This window comes from Amphiura filiformis, chromosome 8 (genome assembly GCF_039555335.1).
Source record: "Amphiura filiformis chromosome 8, Afil_fr2py, whole genome shotgun sequence".
Classification (NCBI taxonomy): domain Eukaryota; kingdom Metazoa; phylum Echinodermata; class Ophiuroidea; order Amphilepidida; family Amphiuridae; genus Amphiura; species Amphiura filiformis.
The window spans coordinates 24,173,409-24,191,096 of NC_092635.1; the positions used below are offsets into that span (position 1 = coordinate 24,173,409).

At 36.3% G+C, this 17,688-nt stretch overlaps 1 protein-coding gene across 1 annotated transcript in view; it reads left to right on the plus strand.

Moving 5' to 3' along the window:
- Positions 1 to 17,688, plus strand: part of LOC140158829 (rap1 GTPase-GDP dissociation stimulator 1-B-like) — a 105,798-nt gene that overhangs the window by 3,901 nt on the left and 84,209 nt on the right. Inside the window, exon 2 of the mRNA XM_072182061.1 lies at positions 13,048 to 13,108. Within this exon, the coding sequence (XP_072038162.1) occupies positions 13,105 to 13,108 (4 nt within the window). The 5' untranslated portion in view covers positions 13,048 to 13,104. The remainder of the gene's footprint in view (positions 1 to 13,047; positions 13,109 to 17,688) is intronic.

Sequence of the window (17,688 nt, forward strand, 5' to 3'; positions counted from 1 at the left end):
TATTTTTTGTCACCTACATGTATACCACCATATTAGGTAGTTTTCCGTAAGCTTCATTTTTGTGATTTTGGTAACTATTTTATATTTATTTGCCCAATCCATCTCAACTAGGCAATCTAAATTGTACTCACCATTTACATCCCAAGGTATTTTAGTATATCCACCTCACACATTTCCATTATATATCCAGTAACAGACAAAATATCAAAATTGATGCCTCATTATGACATGTATGATATCACAGACTATCACATGTGTTCAAAATTGATGTCTGAATTTGACCTGAACCAATTGACCTATAACCTGACCTTTGATGACCTTGTGGCCTTTTTTAATCTCTTTTCCTAACAACACATTATAGAAGATACATACATGGTGTAGTATTAAATTGTCTATGTGGAAGAGATTAGGCATATTTAATTTATTCAGTGTTATAATCAGTGAGTACATTTCTATAGATAGTATAACAAAGGATTTAATGTATTCTATTCATGTATTCTACTTGGACATGTTGAATGGAATAAATTATGGTTTGTTATGAAACACATATCTCAGTTACTAGGATACAGTAAACAGAAAAATATATAGGGCTAAAATGATTTTCTAAAATGGTTTAAAATCACTTTGTAGGTAGAGATATTTTATAAGTTTAGGACATGAGATGATGAACATATTTATGTAGTTCATAAATTTGCAAGAAAAAAAAGAAGAGAGGTACTGATGAAAATCAGGGTATTATTCCCCCTTAACGTTGAAATTTGAACTACTTTGAGTTTGAATTCTTGAAGAAAATCTTGAAATATGCTGCAACATGACACTAACATCTGAGAGGTTTCAACTTTCATTCCATACAAAATGTGCTCTGATAGCAAAAGATGCTCTGATGTCTATTCATGATAGCTAAAGATGCTCAGCTATCTACTCCTGATAGCTACTCATGATAGCAAAATATGCTCTGCTATCTACTCCTGATAGCAAATGATGCTCTGCTATCTACTCCTGAAAGCCAAAGATGCTCTGCTATCTACTCCTGCTAGCAAAAAATACTCTGCTGTCTACTCCTGATAGCAAAGGGTACCTTGCTATTTACCCCTGATAGCAAAAGATGATCTACTATCAACTCTTGATAGCAAAAGATGCTCTGCTATCTACCCTGATAGCAAAAATATTCTGCTGTCTACTCCTGATAACAAAAGATGCCCTGCTATCTACTCCTGATAGTAAAAGATGCTCTGCTATCTACTCCTGATAGTAAAAGGTGCTGTTATCTACCCCAGATAGCAAAAAATACTCTGCTGTCTACTCCTGATAGCAAAGGGTACCTTGCTATTTACCCCTGATAGCAAAAGATGATCTACTATCTACTCCTGATAGCAAAAGATGCTCTGCTATCTACCCCTGATAGCAAAAAATACTCTGCTGTCTACTCCTGATAGCAAAGGGTACCTTGATATTTACCCCTGATAGCAAAAGATGATATACTACCCCTGATAGCAAAGATGCTCTGCTGTCTACCCCTGCTGTTTCCCTTGATAGAGAAAGGTGTTCTGCTTTCTACCACTGAGTTAAAGTATGCTCTATTGTCTACCCCTGAAAGCAAAAGGTGTCCTGCTGTCTAGTGTTTACCCTGATAGCAGAAGATGCTGTGCTGTCTATCACTTTGCAAAAGGTGCTCTTCTGCTGACTGTCTACTCTTGATAGCAAAATACTCTGTTATCTACCCCTGATAGTGCAAGGTACCCTGCTATCTACCAGAGTTGTAGACTCAAGTTATGCAACTTAGATTTCAGTTGCTATTTGTGTGACTTGTGACTTGACAAGTTTGCAACTTCTAGCGTTTACTTGCGACTTGGCTTGGACTTGCAAGAAATGATTTAAAGTTTTCATTCGTGTCCAGTCTGTAATGACTGCGATAAGGGGTAAGGTCTTGGTGTGGTCCAACTTTGACATCAAATCATCAGATGTCAAAACTACTACATGAGTTCAAGCAGTTGCACAAAACCATTAATTTAGCCAACCAGAATTTGAAAAAAAACCATGTATACATGTGTAAAATAAATGTTGGTTAGAAAAAAAGTATGAAAACAAAGTAGGCCATATAAATGAGCTTAAAACAAATTTAAAGCTAGAACATAAGCTGGAGACCAATTGAATGTTGTATTTTGTGCAGTTGAAATGAAATGACAGCCCGGCCCAAGTTTAATGCATGAATGCAAAATAATGTGTGACTTGACTTGTATTTGGACAAAGACTTGTGACTTGACTTGTGCTGGGACCACATGACTTGTAACTTGACTTGACTTGTGACCAAATGTGACTTGACTTGTGACTGGATTAAATGACCTGTGACTGGATTTGGACCAAATAACTTGTACTTTGACTTGGACATGCAAAAATGACTTATTACCATCTCTGCTATCTACCCCTGATAGCAAATGGTGAGCTGCTACCTACTCCTGATAGCAAAATGTGCCCCGCTGTATGACCACGATAGCAAAATGTACCCTGCTGTCTACCCCTGATAGCACAGGATGTCTGCTGTCTACCCCTGATAGCAAAATATGCTCTAGTATCTACTTCTGATAGCAAAAGATGCTCTGCTGTCTCAATGTACCTCTGATAGCAAAATATGTCTGCTGTCTACCTGTGATAGCTAAAGGTGCCCTGTTTACTCCTCCTGATAGCAAAATGTGATAGCAAAAGGTGCTATGCTGTCTACCCCTGATAGCAAAAGATGTCTGCTGTCAATCTCTGATAGCAAAATATGCTAAGCTATCTACTTCTGATAGCAAAAGGTGCTCTGCTGTCTACTCCTGATAGTAAAAGATGTCTGCTGTCTACCTCTGATAGCAAAATGTGTTCTGCTATCACTTCTGAAAGCAAAAGGTGCTCTGCTGGCTACCTCTGATAGCGAATGGTGCCATGTTGTTTACCCCTGATAGCAAAAGGTGCACTACTGTCTACCCCTGGTAGCAAAAGATGTCTGTTGTCTACCCCTGATAGCAAAATATGTGCTGCTATCTATCTGCTCCTGATAGCAAAAGATGCTCTACTGTCTGTGTCTACCCCTGATAACAAAAGGAGTTCTTCTTTCTATCCCTGATAGCAAAAGGTGCCCTGCTGTATGCCCTTGATAACAAATGGTGCCATGCTGTCTACCCTGTAATATCAAAAGCTGTCTACCCCTTAGCAAAAGGTGCTATGCTGTTTACCAATGAGGGCAAAATGAGTTCTACTCTCCACACCTGAGAGCAAAATGTGCACTGCTGTCTACCCCTGATAGCAAAAGGTGCCAAGGTTTCTTATTCATTTTTATTATTATTATCATTTTTAAAGCCAGAATTTATGGTAACATAATGTATGCTTCAAATCACATACATTATTATGGTTAAATCATGCAGAGTATCTTGGATATATGAAAATGATAAGTTTTAGGAAAATTATATAGATTGATTCATTGTTTTCACATTGCTTGTAAAACAAAATCTTTATAAAACAATGTGGTCATTCTATTCTTCAGAAGCCTAATACTACACCAATTCAGGGATTCATAGGTTAGGAGTCAAATAAATGGAAATCCTATCTTTTGGTATCATTTGGCATTATTCAAGAATGGAATACTGATTTGTGAGTGTGTTATTTGAGTCCTTTGATAGATTGCCTCCGAGATCATGAATTAGTTTTTGGTAACTTGAAAACATATCCCCCAGAAATGTGTCAAGCGTTTGAATTTAAAGCATGACCTAAAACTAGTCCCTATTAAAATTGGGCTATTCCAGTTGAAATCCATACAACCTATCATGGAGGACATGACACATGACCACACATTGGGTTTAAATTTAAAATGGAGTTACCCATTCAGGTAACCCCATTTGCAATTCACACTCCCTATGTTGGAGATTAATAATGGATTTCAACAGGAAAAGCCCATTTGAGTTGCGGATGTAAAATCCAATTGAAATGAAGCAGTACATGTAGCTTAGCTTTTCTATTTATTCTAAAATGTATGGTGTTGATAATGAATCATCAGCTATGATAATACAAAAATTAGCCAAAAGATACATTTTCTTTTTAGAGAGCATGATTATGTTATCAAAACTCCTTCCTGCCAACCCTTTTTCAGCAAAACAACATCCTAATGCAACGTCTGAAAAAGAAACAGCTTTGGGCATTTACATATTCACAAAACATCCTAGCATACTACTCACTGCGAGATCTTTTAATACATGATTTTAGGTTTTAATGTCTTGCTCAGTTCATGTTATGGTTTTCTTTATAAAATAAATAACTATGGGCATTGCATTTCACCGATGTGTGTATATTACCAGTGCATAACTTTATATTGTAGAGTACCGCTAGGTATTCTGTGCAGTAAATGTAGTTGTGTGCGAATTCTTATTTGTCGGCATGTTTTTACAACATTACAAGATTTCCATATATTTAAAAAAGTAAGTATGTGGGAGTCATTCAACTGCATTTGTCGTTTAGCATTTAGAGCTTTGTCAGAATGAACGGAGTGTTGTTAGGAATATAAATTAATTGATCATGTTTCCAAGTTCGATATTATTTTCTGGATTTGTTACAATATGAACATATCAGAATTATGATATTTGACATTTAAGAAAACAAAACCTATTTAGTTTGACACATTCTGAATAAAAGATAATCCATAAACCAGTGGTGTGTGCAGGTTTTGAAAAGTGGGGGCCATGGGTCACGGTACCCCAACTGCTCAAAAATTTCGACACACTTTGCTCGCCGTATTAAGTCAGATGCAACAGATTGTTGACCCAATTTGCTAGGGTGCTTAAGAATCTAAGAAGGGTGGGATAGCGATCAAAATGTTATATTTTAAGTCATATTTTGTCATGTTATTTATTTTTATCACCTGTTGCAGCCACCCTCTATCAGTTTCCCCTGACTAGGTGCATTCCCCCTACTGACTGACAAAAGTGGGGGCCATGCCCCCAATCCCCTTTTGCACACGCTACTGCCATAATTCGGCAGATTGGAATTTAGCAAATTTTGAATGTACTAGTCATCTACAAGTGTATGACAAGAATTATGAAAAAAAGAGAGAACCCTGGTTTCTAGATCGAAAACACACACACAACCTGTATGAAAATTGTAGATGCCCAATATAGATCCGATACAAAATAATGCATCTTTACTGTTTTGAATAACTGATAAGATATAATGAAAATAATAATACATTTAGACTAGAGTCAGACCCTTCAAGAACAGCATAAGGAATTTGAAACACATTGTATTTTGGGAAAAAATAGTGTTGTAAGATATGAAAGATTCCATAATGTATTTGAGACACAATTCTGAAACCTCAATGCTTGCAAGTATACTCATAGATTAACCTTTAAAATGCAATATTAATATAGGTATAAAAGGAAAATCTCATACTCCACAACTTGATGTTAACTTTTGAGCTATCACTGGTAAATGGAGTTCATTGAACTGTGCCTTTAGCAGCAACAGGATGCAAGAGATTTTCATGGGAGCTGTGAAAGTTAGGCTATTCCATTTAAAATCCATACTACCCCTGTGGAAAATTTAGCTAAAGTCTTTCACAGAGCGAGTATATGTTTCAAATAGAATAGACAATTGGGTAACTTCCACTTGAAATACTCACTCCAGTTGTGGAAGATGTAGGTGAAGCTATAATACAGGGGCAGTATGGGTTTCAAAATGATTAACTCTGACCAATTACATTTTAAAAACATATTCCCCCTGTGGAAGATATTTCCAAAATCTTCCACAGCGTTAGGAGTATGGGTTTCAAAATGATTAGCCCTGACCAATTACATTGAAAAACATACTCCCCCTGTGGAAGATATTTCCAAAATCTTCCACAGGTTTAGTGTGGATTTCAGCTTGAATGCTGTACGTAATTGTGCCATGGTGCCAGACTCCTTTTCTGTCAAAAATATGAGCAATTGATTTGAATGTTGTGTGTATGCTAGCTAGAGCAGCTTACAAGTGTGTACCCAGCATCGTTAGTGATATATGGCTTAATGAGTATTGATGGATATAGATTCTGCTGATTAGGCTATGTGATCTACTCCATATGGTTTTCAAATGAGAACTGATGGAATGGACTTTGTTTCATTTTAAAGAATGTGTCAATCCCTTTTCAGACGAATATGAGCAATTGGTTTGAATGTTGTGTGTATGCTACAATGTAGCTAGAGCAGCTTACAAGTGTGTAGCATCGTTTAAAACGTAATGAGTATTGATGGATAATAGGTCCTGGTAATTAGTCTATGTGATCTATTCCATATGGTTTTCAAATGAGAACTGATGGAATGGACTTTGTTTCATTTAAAGGAATGTGTTATTCATTGAATAATTAATTGTGCACACATTTGTGTCTTGCACCCATTATTAATTAATGCGGTTGATTTCTTGTTTGTAGTAGTACCTGTCTTTTATAATTTTGTTTTAAAAAAAGGCGCAGTGATTTATAGTGCGATATGCACAGGCACACTAGATGTTGATCCAAAAGCCTCAGCACATTTTACAGGTTGTCGCTGACCACCACGGCCCCTCATCATTCCATAAACCATTTAACAACAACACAGGGACTTCGCAGCTTCAAGAGCGCACACCCGAGACATTCCACAAATGACCATCGCAACCAGGATCAGCTACACGAGTTTCGTACTGGTTGTAACAAGGCAATTAGCAGTAAGTTCCATGTCCAGGGGAATTTCAAGCTAACTCAATTTTTCCACGAGAGCGTACTAAACCACCGCGAGAGTTTGAACCCGCAACCTCTCGCACCATAGTCGAAGGCCTTATCAATTGAGCTAACTTGATTGTACAAAGAAGTCAATACTTGGAAATATGGGGGTTGTGCATTTCAACTGGAATGGCTCAAGATTTAAAAATGTGCCCACTGCCCAACTTGGAGAAGTACATGTCAATGTCCTTGAAGTTGGAAATAGTTTGATTGTTTGACGGTTGGTAAGAGGTGAGGCCAACACAACTATAATTGTAAAGGCCTTACATTAGGAGGAATGGTCTGATGCAGATGGATATTTGCAAATAAGAATTCCTTTCAAAATTACCGATCCCAAATTGCTTGCAAAAAAATGTAAGATAAAAGATGAATAAAAGGTTTCCATTTCAACTGCTGAGTATGGTTGAACGCACAGGTCTAGATGCTGCAGGATACATTCATGTAATGCATTAGAATTGCAAGCAGTGTTACTACAATTTTTGAGACCAAATGTGCAGCAAACACCATGTCAGACTTAGGCATGCAGTACTCAAGTAGCCCCATTACCAAGTAAAGGGCACCCAAAATCCATATATTTTGGTATTTTTATGAATTCTAGCAAAAATAGTCACCCAATTAAGAAATTTGGGTGGATTACCACCTGTTTGCAGAATAGTCGACTGCAGATCCGCCGGATAACGCTTTTTCAAAGGGAAATGAACTTTGCTGCTTGGATGATGTCCCTATGAGGTTAACATTTGTTCCGTATTGAAAAGTGTGTATCGACGGATCTGAACTCGATAGGCCTCTTTGTTTTCAGGGATTTATCATAATTTAAGTGGCCAAAAAAAGTGAAAAGTGCAACTTTTTGGAGACACAAAAGGCTGTAAAAATCAAATTAAAAGGAAATTGCAATTGAAAACTGCTGTGTCATGATACTTACAAAAGAAGCCCACCCCAATTTTTGGCTAGCTTCAACAATGTGTTTTGTGGGACTTATGTTATAGCATAAATGGGCATAGATGGTTAAATCATCTTGCTTGTCTGTCCTGTCGGTTGTCCATCCGCCCACCCGGTGGGGAAAAAATCATCAATTTGAATCCACTCTAGCTTACAGCGATAACCGATATAGTTTGTTGGATGATAAGAGTATGGTGACCTCATGAGCTGTATAGTTTTGTGTCATTTTATTTGAACATTTGAACTTATTCACAACCTTATAATATATATATTTTGTATGTATTAACTTTATCCTTTGTTGTGGGGGTCATGGACTGCATAATTCTAGTTAGAAAGACATGTTGATTTTACAGAGGCATGGTCAACCATTTGAAAGCAGCCCAATTGTGCAAATTTATGGCAACACTGATAAACAGTATAATGTAATCAAGTCTAGACTCATCAATTTTGTATCCAACTTCTTGTCTCATGCAACCACATTAAAAAGGCTTGAAGGAACCATTTCATATAAATTTGTCATTGCATAGATGGGAATACTTTCATGTATTTGCCAGTAGGGCACATACGTACCTTGGCAAAACATTACGAGGCACTGTATTTTGATCCCCAGGATTTTGATATAAAGTGCTCCTGGCCTAGTGCAACACATTTTTAGCAGTTGTTGTATGTATTGCTGGTCTGTGGGTTACTTGTGGTAGGTGGTTCGTATCCCTGCAGCAATTTACATCAGGTTCTACATCATGGTTAGATGCATAAGTGAAGGATGCTTATGGTTGCATGGTAGAATCCCAAGTATCAAAGTACTGCAGGTCTATTATGCAAATATCTAATTTCATCCACAACTAGTGGTCCAAGACCACAGTGCTATAACATAGTATTAGTAAAGACTTACAACTAATGGAGTTCCAATATACATGTAGGGAACATGGGGACCAAGCAGAACAGGCTCCTACTCATAATGGGAAGGTTGCGGGTTCGAGCCCCAGCAATGCCATTGTGTTGTGCCCTTGAGTAAGGCACTTTATCTCGATTACTCTTCTCAACCAAGGTGTATAAATAGGTACCAGCATTCTTAAATGCTGGGAAGGTAACAGACTCGCTAAGGAGGAGGTGTGGCGATCCCCCCTGCAACATTTCATGGTGGATCGAGTCTGACCTATCGCTAATGAAAGCCGTCCTGTAAGATACAGGTCCAACTCCTTAAATTAGAGCCCTCAAGACACTGAATAACATTGTGGTCCTGGATTGCAAGTTGCAGTTGGAATTAAATTTTTGCTCTCTACTACATTATGTACATGTACCTTCATAAATCCAATGCACATGTTAGAATGCATATATTATACACTCTATCTTGGCATGGTAAGCATAGTAAGCAGTTCTGTATTATTGTATGGCAAGCCTGAAATGTTTGAAGCCTATGGTGACTAGACAATTCACTTCACCAGGAACATAGATTATTTAAACTAGCATACATCTCCTATGATGTCTTAACTTGGGTTGCAGAGAAACGTACAAACAATCCTATATTATTTAGGTAGGGCCTAGGATTCCTTCTTTTCAAAAAATTATCCTTTATTTTTCACATTATTGGTACAGCCTTTGAACTTGTAATTCATTGAATGAAGGTTTGTATGTTTAGATCCCATGTCACATGTGATCCATCAGTTGAGGCATTTGCCTTGCACTTTTCAATTTGTCATGTCTGTATTCATTAGACGTTAAACCACCTTAATATGCATAGTGGCTAACATTCATTATATACTCTATCATGCCAATCAGTGGCTATATTGATATTAAATTGGACAATTTTTCTAAGATCAGTCAATTGTCCATCATGTGAAAAAAAATCTAGGTAAGGCCACAAAAAAAACCCCATGTTTCACTTGCTGGACCTACCCAGATTTTGTACTTTGGGAGTTTTTTTTTTTTACTTTTTGCTAAAATCATGTAAAATCAGCCGTTTTGGGGGCAAAATTGATTGATTTTGACTGATGATTTTTGAACAAAGTTCAGAAAATTTTCAAAATATGTTTGCAAAAAAATATATCAAATTTTGCCATATTTTAAAGATTTTGGTGATATTTTAGGGTCATTTTAGCCGCTAGGAAAAAACAAATCCTGACTGACCGAACCTATTGGAAAAGTCCATCCTCCTGTTGTTGTTTTTTGTCGCCTAATAATAATAATTACAATAATCATGATATTTGGTGATTTTTAATCCATTCCCATATTATATATATATTACTAGTATATTTCAGCAATTATCCCATTCTAACTGTATTCAGTACTCACAGCATTGGACCTCTCTTTTATGGCAATCTATTAGATTTTCCAAACTAAAATTGCAATATTTATTTGCTTCTTGTTAATTTTATTTTGATTAGGGCTTTGCCCCTGGGCTTTGCCTGTATACATGCACAAGACCTTTGGAGGCTTCTGTGTTCAGCACTTCATGAGCTCAATATTTGCCATCTTAGAGAATCAGCAACATAATACACTCTCTAATATCAGGCTAAAGATCATATGCTGGCTTGTAATTCTGTAAATAAGTTCTTAGGTCAACTTGATATGTCTGTGATAGAGCTTTGAGAATGCACTAATTACAATTCAAGCAAAACAAGATTCTTGTCAGGCAAATTCCATTCTTACATTTTTATTTACTAATATGGCCACTTCTACATGCTGCAATATGCTGAAAGCCCCTTCAAAATTGGACATACAGTTCCAGAGCTATGAAGCATTTCATGTTACAGAAAGCAATCAAATGTAAAAGAAATTGCACTCTTTATTTGGCCTTATCTCATAATTATGTCCACAGACATCTCGCTAGTTGTACCTTGCTCACGTCACAAGTGATGAGACTTAAAGTGGTACACCTGGGAGACTTGTCACCTTTTCGCACTTCTGACCGAAAACCAATCACGTATGTTCCAGTGATGGATTAATTACGGGGTTTTATTTTTATCCTTGTGTAAAGAGCATTACATTTGCCTTGTAATTTAAAGCACATAGCTTATAGCATAATGCAGTCTGATGCCAGTATGAATATATTTGACTTGATCGGTTTATATGGCACCCCAATTCCCCCAATCAATTTGCTTCTTTTTTTGTTCCTGTCACTACTTGTCTTTGTGAGTGCTTTTGGCTAAGGTCAAAGATTTGTACTTTTTTAGAAAGCAGTTTAAGAAAATAGTTAGTCCTTTAAATTTGATATGACTTTATTGATGTGAAATAAAGGCAAGACAAATTGTTATGTGTTATAAAAGATGTACAAGTTTGTTTACGGTTGCTTTTTATTGTTTGAGACTGCAATACAAACTTTACTTAGAGATACAAATTCTGAAAGAAAACTTAAGAAAGAACAGCAATCACAACAGCAACAAGCAAAACGTTTTATATTGATTTGTATGTCATACAGACATTGAACATTTGCAGCTCTACCAACCTTTCAATAGTTTAGAAATAGGGACAGACCCTATCTCAAATGTGGTGCTGTTGGACGAGAAAACAAACCATATGACATCAATTTTTGTTCACCACAACTTTGGTAGTGACTTGGTGTTTTTACATGGTTGCACCGTAAGCATACTGACAAACCACCTTTGCCTTGTATGCATGTGTACATGCTCATGCAGGTTGAAGTTAACACAGGTGATTCGATACTGCAACCACCTACGTTACTACTTTACTTACCAATTATAATTAAACTTTTGAATGTTCCTGTACCCTTGCATTCATGTGTCTGGACATTGCTTTTGTCCAATGCCATTGGTAGGTTGACAGGTATGCTGGATATTACCCATATGGCTTTATGTATGCCTTACACTCATTAATTCTACGAAAATCACTCTGTCGTGACTGGATTTCAAAGACATTTCCTGACTTAGACAGGTAGGCGTGAACCAGATTGGTAAATTACAATCTTTCATCTGTCACATGCGAAACCAAGTGAAAGAATCAAGTCTATAAGTGTGTGTCCTATATATCAGAAAACGTCTAAGTATATAAAATCAGGGTTTGGTTGGGGATTTTGCACTACTGAGCATCCAAGGTACTTCAGTAACATAAAAGTCTGAACACTTGAAATTTACCAAATAGTTTCACTACTAACGTTAAACATTTGGCTATGGGGAAAATTATTTGGATCATGTCAACCTATACTCTATTCCCATATTTGATGTAGCTAGGTCTATATGATATTGATTTCACACAGGTTTTATTTTTGTGAATGTTTTGTAAAATGAACATAAATGCAAATGTAAATATGTGGTCATAGCAGCCTAGCAGGCCATGGAAACTCTAATACCAGCGCAATATAAATTAAAGAGATGAGGACAGGATCAACCTCCCCCTCATATTTTACCATTTTCTGTGATATGATCCAACAGCATCCACTGGGTGTCGCCACTGGACAAAATTGCTGTGGCCATGGGGGAGGCTACTAAAAAAACTATGTGTATAGACCACTTGAATTGTCACTGTCCTCAGGTTGATGTGCGATGTTGCCCATCCATCATATTATGTGCTCTTTAGGCTGCGATCACATAGCAGTATACGGTATTCGCTATACGAAATACGCTCATTCGATCAGGCTGAGTTCACATAGGAGTACATACTATGTGAACTCAGCCTGATCGAATGAGCGTATTTCGTATAGCGAATACCGTATACTGCTATGTGATCGCAGCCTTATTCATCCATGGGTGTTATAGAATCACATAACATTATACTTGGCATAAATGCTGTGAAATAAGCAATTGGTGATATATATTTTCCAAATTGTTAAAATTGTGAAAAATTCTGCATCAAAAAAATATCTGCTTTACATTAGTGAGTGATCAAGTAAATGAGTCTCTTGTTAGGTACATCAATTTTCATTTTTATGGTCATTTATTATATTATTGCCCATATTGCCAGTTATGGTAAAATCCATCACGATTATATTATTATGTTTGAGATATGAATCATATGATCATTTTCATCATAATAAAATTGTCAATTTTACTAGCATTCATGATCATATATTGCTTGATCACATCACATAGATATTATCATATTATAAATGTGAATAAATTATATACTTTCTAGAACCTGGAACATCAATTTACCTCAAATACACCTGAATTTTTGCTGTTCCAAACAACTGTAAGTTAACTCTTCCAATCCTGTGCACAGGTGTTACCTCGCTTATATATGGATGCATCTGTGTCGCTCTTAGACAAATGCCTTAAGCTTATTTTACTTTGTATTTGTACTTGGTGTCGTTCTAAATGTGAATTTGCACTTGATACTCATATCATAAATATAATTCTCAAAAATGATAATAATGTATTCTTGTTATTATACTTCCACAGGATCAGATGAATTGATATCAAGACCCTACAGCTGAAGAGACCGACATATTCATAAATATGGGTGAGTAGCCAGTGAAGGAGACACAGGAAAGTACAAAGTGGATGATAATCATTCAAAGTGCAAGTAATTTGCTTTCGCATTCTTTTGATTAGGCCGCAGAAAAATATTGTGTTGCCCTCAAGTAAACAAAAATCCCCTCTTACTGTATTTTACCATAGTAGATATTAGATTTAGTTTTAAGCTATGTATGTTTTGTGTAATTTTTGCATTTTACTTCATAGAAATTTCCAATAGCACAATCTGTTTGCTTGCAATATGCTAGTTTAAGCTTTCAGATACATGTATTTGTATTGTGAACAGAGGTTCTTTGTTCGAGTTTTATGGTGGTATAAATCAGACATGTAAGTTTCCTGTTCTTTTACATATTTCTGTTGTTTTTTATGATTTTTTTTACATTTCCATGTTTCCAGAATCGGAACACAATTCAGGTTTTTTTTAGTTGGATGATACCTTCATACCCTATTCCCCGATCCTTAGCATTTCTAAAAAGATAGTGCTGCAATCAAATGTTCAGCTTGCTCGCTTCCCTTTCACCGTTTCGGGGTTTTTTTCAACAGCTACTTACATCTCTGATAAAATACAGTCAACACATTGAAACAGTTTCCATCCCAAATGTTATTTCCTCTTTTGATTTAAGCCTAATTATGGAAACATTGATGCATAATGAATGGCTTCTAAGTGCAGACAGTATGGAACCACAGATTGACTTAAAGGAGGATCTCAAATATCAACACAAAGTTCTGTGACCCCTAGATGCTTGAAAATGCATAGAATTAGGCTCAGGCGATTATTTGATTTTTCAAAAATAATAGTAGGATTGAACACTATTATGGTGTATCTCTTCTTGTGTTGAAAGTAATGCAATGTTGGATTTCGCAGTGGCAGATTTGAATCGTAAAAGGCCAATTTGTCCATATGCTGGTGATGCAACCGTGTAAACACACTTGATTCGAATCTGCCACTGCTAAACCCAAATGGCATTACTCTCAACTTGAGATAATAATGATGACCAGTGCAGTTTGAATCGAATTGTAGCCAAAATTAGGCAAATTTTTGATCATTTTAATCTTAATTTATCTGTGCATTCTTTTTTCTTTAAAGCAAAATTGGCAAAAATTGTAATTGCACTTGATCAGATTTCTATTATAAATTTCAATTGAATGAGCATAGCCTGACATGATGATTTTTCGCGTATACTGCGCGATGATTGGTTAGTATTTTGATTATTGTATCCAAGGTTGTGCGTTCGCATTGTAGTTTGAAATACGCAAAATACGATCGCTGTTGGATCGCAAAGCTCTTGAAAGCTGTGTTCATTCAATTGAAATTTCTAGTGGTGTGGAGTCACACACCTACAAAATAACAGGTAAATACATTGGGTATACAAATAAACTTATACTCCTCAACTGTTAGTGGAAGAGTGTCAAGTGGAAGCCATTGAACTGTGTCATCAGGAGTGAGGCTGCTTTAGTTTAAATGTTTGAATATTGTAATTTACGTTCATATTGCAGTACACAAAGCTTTGCCTAGTTGAGCCTTGGCCATTTATGTTATATGCATCCATGCCACCAATATACACCAGATTTCATTAGCAATTCCCAAAATTCTCTAGATATCTGCTTGCATGAAGCGTAGAAATGTTGATGTGTATTAGAAATCTACAAAAGTGTTTATGTGAACTAGAAATCTGCTGAAGTGCTGATAAGATATATGTGTATAGCCCCATATGTGATGGCTGTGGGAAATCTGACGTATTTGGCTATTCTAGTTGAAATCCATATGCCCCCTGTGGAAGACATGACCATAATCTCCTACACATGGGGTGTATATTTCAAATGGAGTCATCCATTCATGTAGCCCCATTTGAAATTTACACTCCCAGTAGGGAAGATTAAAGTCATGTCTTCCTTAGAGGGTGTATGGATTTCAACTGGAATAGCCCGTTGGATTGCTCTCTGCTTGCTGACTAAAATAGTGTACCTGCTGCATATTTTTATCAAAGGTGAAATCCAATGATGTGAAGTTTCTCAGAATAGCATAATGCCAGCTGCATAAAATACAATCTGGTGCAAGATTAAACTGATCAGGAATCAGGGATCGATCAGTCAACAAACTTTTTATTTTACAAAAGAAATTTGTAACTTGATTTCATTATGAGATTGCTAAAGGTTAGCTACTCAGCAAAATATTTTATGAAAATTGTTATCTGTTTCATACAGTGATTGCTGCTGTCTTGTTGTAGGGGAGCTGTAAAATTTGTAAATCAACGGTCGTAACTAGGGTTACTTAGAAACCGGAAACAACAGAATATTTTCTTTGGAGCACCTTGATTTGTTTCAAATGAAGGGTGTCTCTTGTTGGCAGCCGATGCATTCTAGCATAATATATTGCGATTTGTTTGATACTGTTCTTTTCACCAGAATTTGCACAAATCAGTCTTTGTAAATTTGTAAAGGAAAAGAAAAAAGGAACATGTCATACGATCTTTTTATGTCTCACTTTCAAATAGTAATTTTCATAAACTTTATTTAACTGAATTAGTTTGAGGTTTATTAAACTGTCACATAGGCCTATATATTTCAAATTATATCATGAAATGCAAATACAATCTAGACTAGATCTGAAATATTATCTGGCTGTAATGCACAATTAATTCTTCAAACAACTGTATAGATCTACATTTCATTGTGGCACCTGTTTTAAGTAAGCAGCATTTCACTGCTTCACTCTTAAAGATTTGTGCTAACTTTTTAAATTAAAAAAAAATAGATACTAATTTTTTTTTTTTTTAATGGTAAAGGTTTCAATTTTACTTTTTCTAAAATATTTTTTAAATATCATATTTGAAACCCAAAAAACTAGAAAATGCTCTTCTAATTGGTGAAATCTTAGCTCTTTGTAGTTCTTCATTTATGCTGTTAAAAACATAAAATAAGGCTTTATTTGGATGATTTTTTTATATGATTATTAATTATTTGTGATATGTATATTGGCATCTTTATTGACTGATGAGGCAAAGCTCTGCATGGGACAGTATTCATTTTAGTGTTTGTAGAAAGTAGAATCTTCAAAGTGACTGATTTGGAATGAAAAATAATGTCGGGAAACTATGCATGGGAAAAAGGGAAATGATTTACAAAGAACGGAGTACCGTGTAAAAAGTTTGGTCTTTGAAACTGAAAATCATGCAAATAGGTTACAAGTATGGAGTAAAAGCCTCTTCTACCTGGGCTCAGAGCCAACTAGTTCAATTGTATTTTAAAACAAAATAAATAGTATGGGGTTCTAAAATTTTCGGAGTTTGCTCCAATTATGACATCTAGTGAGGCACAAAAGCTCACAAGATGAGGTCCTGTTTGCTGCACTTGCATACACAAAGGCCAATCCTGTCCTTTTCAACTGTGAGGGTTGAATGTAATTATGTAATTAAGAGCAACATATTTATTGAGGAAACATTACAAGTGTGCAATATTTTTACCAGCAGTGCAGATTTAAGTTAAAGACCCATTCAGTGTTTTGCTCATCCGGACGATCATAAAATTCATCAAAATTCAGATTTTGGTACCTTTGTCATTGTCATAGATGTGTTAACATTGCCTGTGGGATGGTTCAACCGAAAGCTATGTATTAAAAGACAAAATAAGACATTTTACACGAATCTGTAATTTAGATACTGACCGTATCTAAATTAGCTACATGTATTTGAATGGGGCTTCAACTTAGTCAGTACTGCTGTTTTCTTTGTTTTTTGCCAAATTTGTCATTTCAAAAATACCAAATGACAATTTGAATGACTTATCCTTCACTTTTATAAAAAGCAATTTATAAACAATTTTAATTTGTTGACACTTGCGCTGGGATCACTGAATGGGTCTTTAAAGAACTGAGTCCTGTTGCTAGCTTTTATCTACTTCACATCAGTCAAGTTTCTTATTTGAAGCTGCAATGTAGGTTATGTTTTTATGCATAACACAATGGCAGGATATTTGGCACTGTTTTGATTAGGTTTCTTGTCAAATGTCTGAGTGGTATAGTCTGTTGTTAAAAAGCCCAAGATGTTGTTTGAAGCCAAAGGTTCTATATTTATACCCGCATGCGAAGCATGGACGGGTATATTGCCATCCTGTGGTTTCATCTCCTTCTCCTTCTCCTTCTATCAAACACATCATTCTGTCAAGGCTAGCGCTAAAACTACAAGGGCCCCAGGGCCCATATGTAGTACACTTATGGGCCCTACCCCGCAGATGTGCCTTTTGCCCATCTCGGCCCCAGAGGTCAAAGGTCACGGGCCCCAGGGGCCCAAATGTTAAAACACAAACCATGCCGTTTCTCATCAGATGAAGCAGCCTCAGGGCCCTGAGTTGGTACACTGATAGCCCCAGGGGTACTCTATATATACAAGTTTACATGAGCCCCATATGTCATATATTATGGGCCCAAGGGCCCCAAATGTTAAAATAAGGGGCAACAGATTGACAAGGCTAGCTCTAAAACTATAAGGGCACTAGGGCTCATATGTGGTACATGTATGAGCCCTAAGTTTTCAATGTGCCTTTTGCCCATTTTGGGCCCAGATGTTA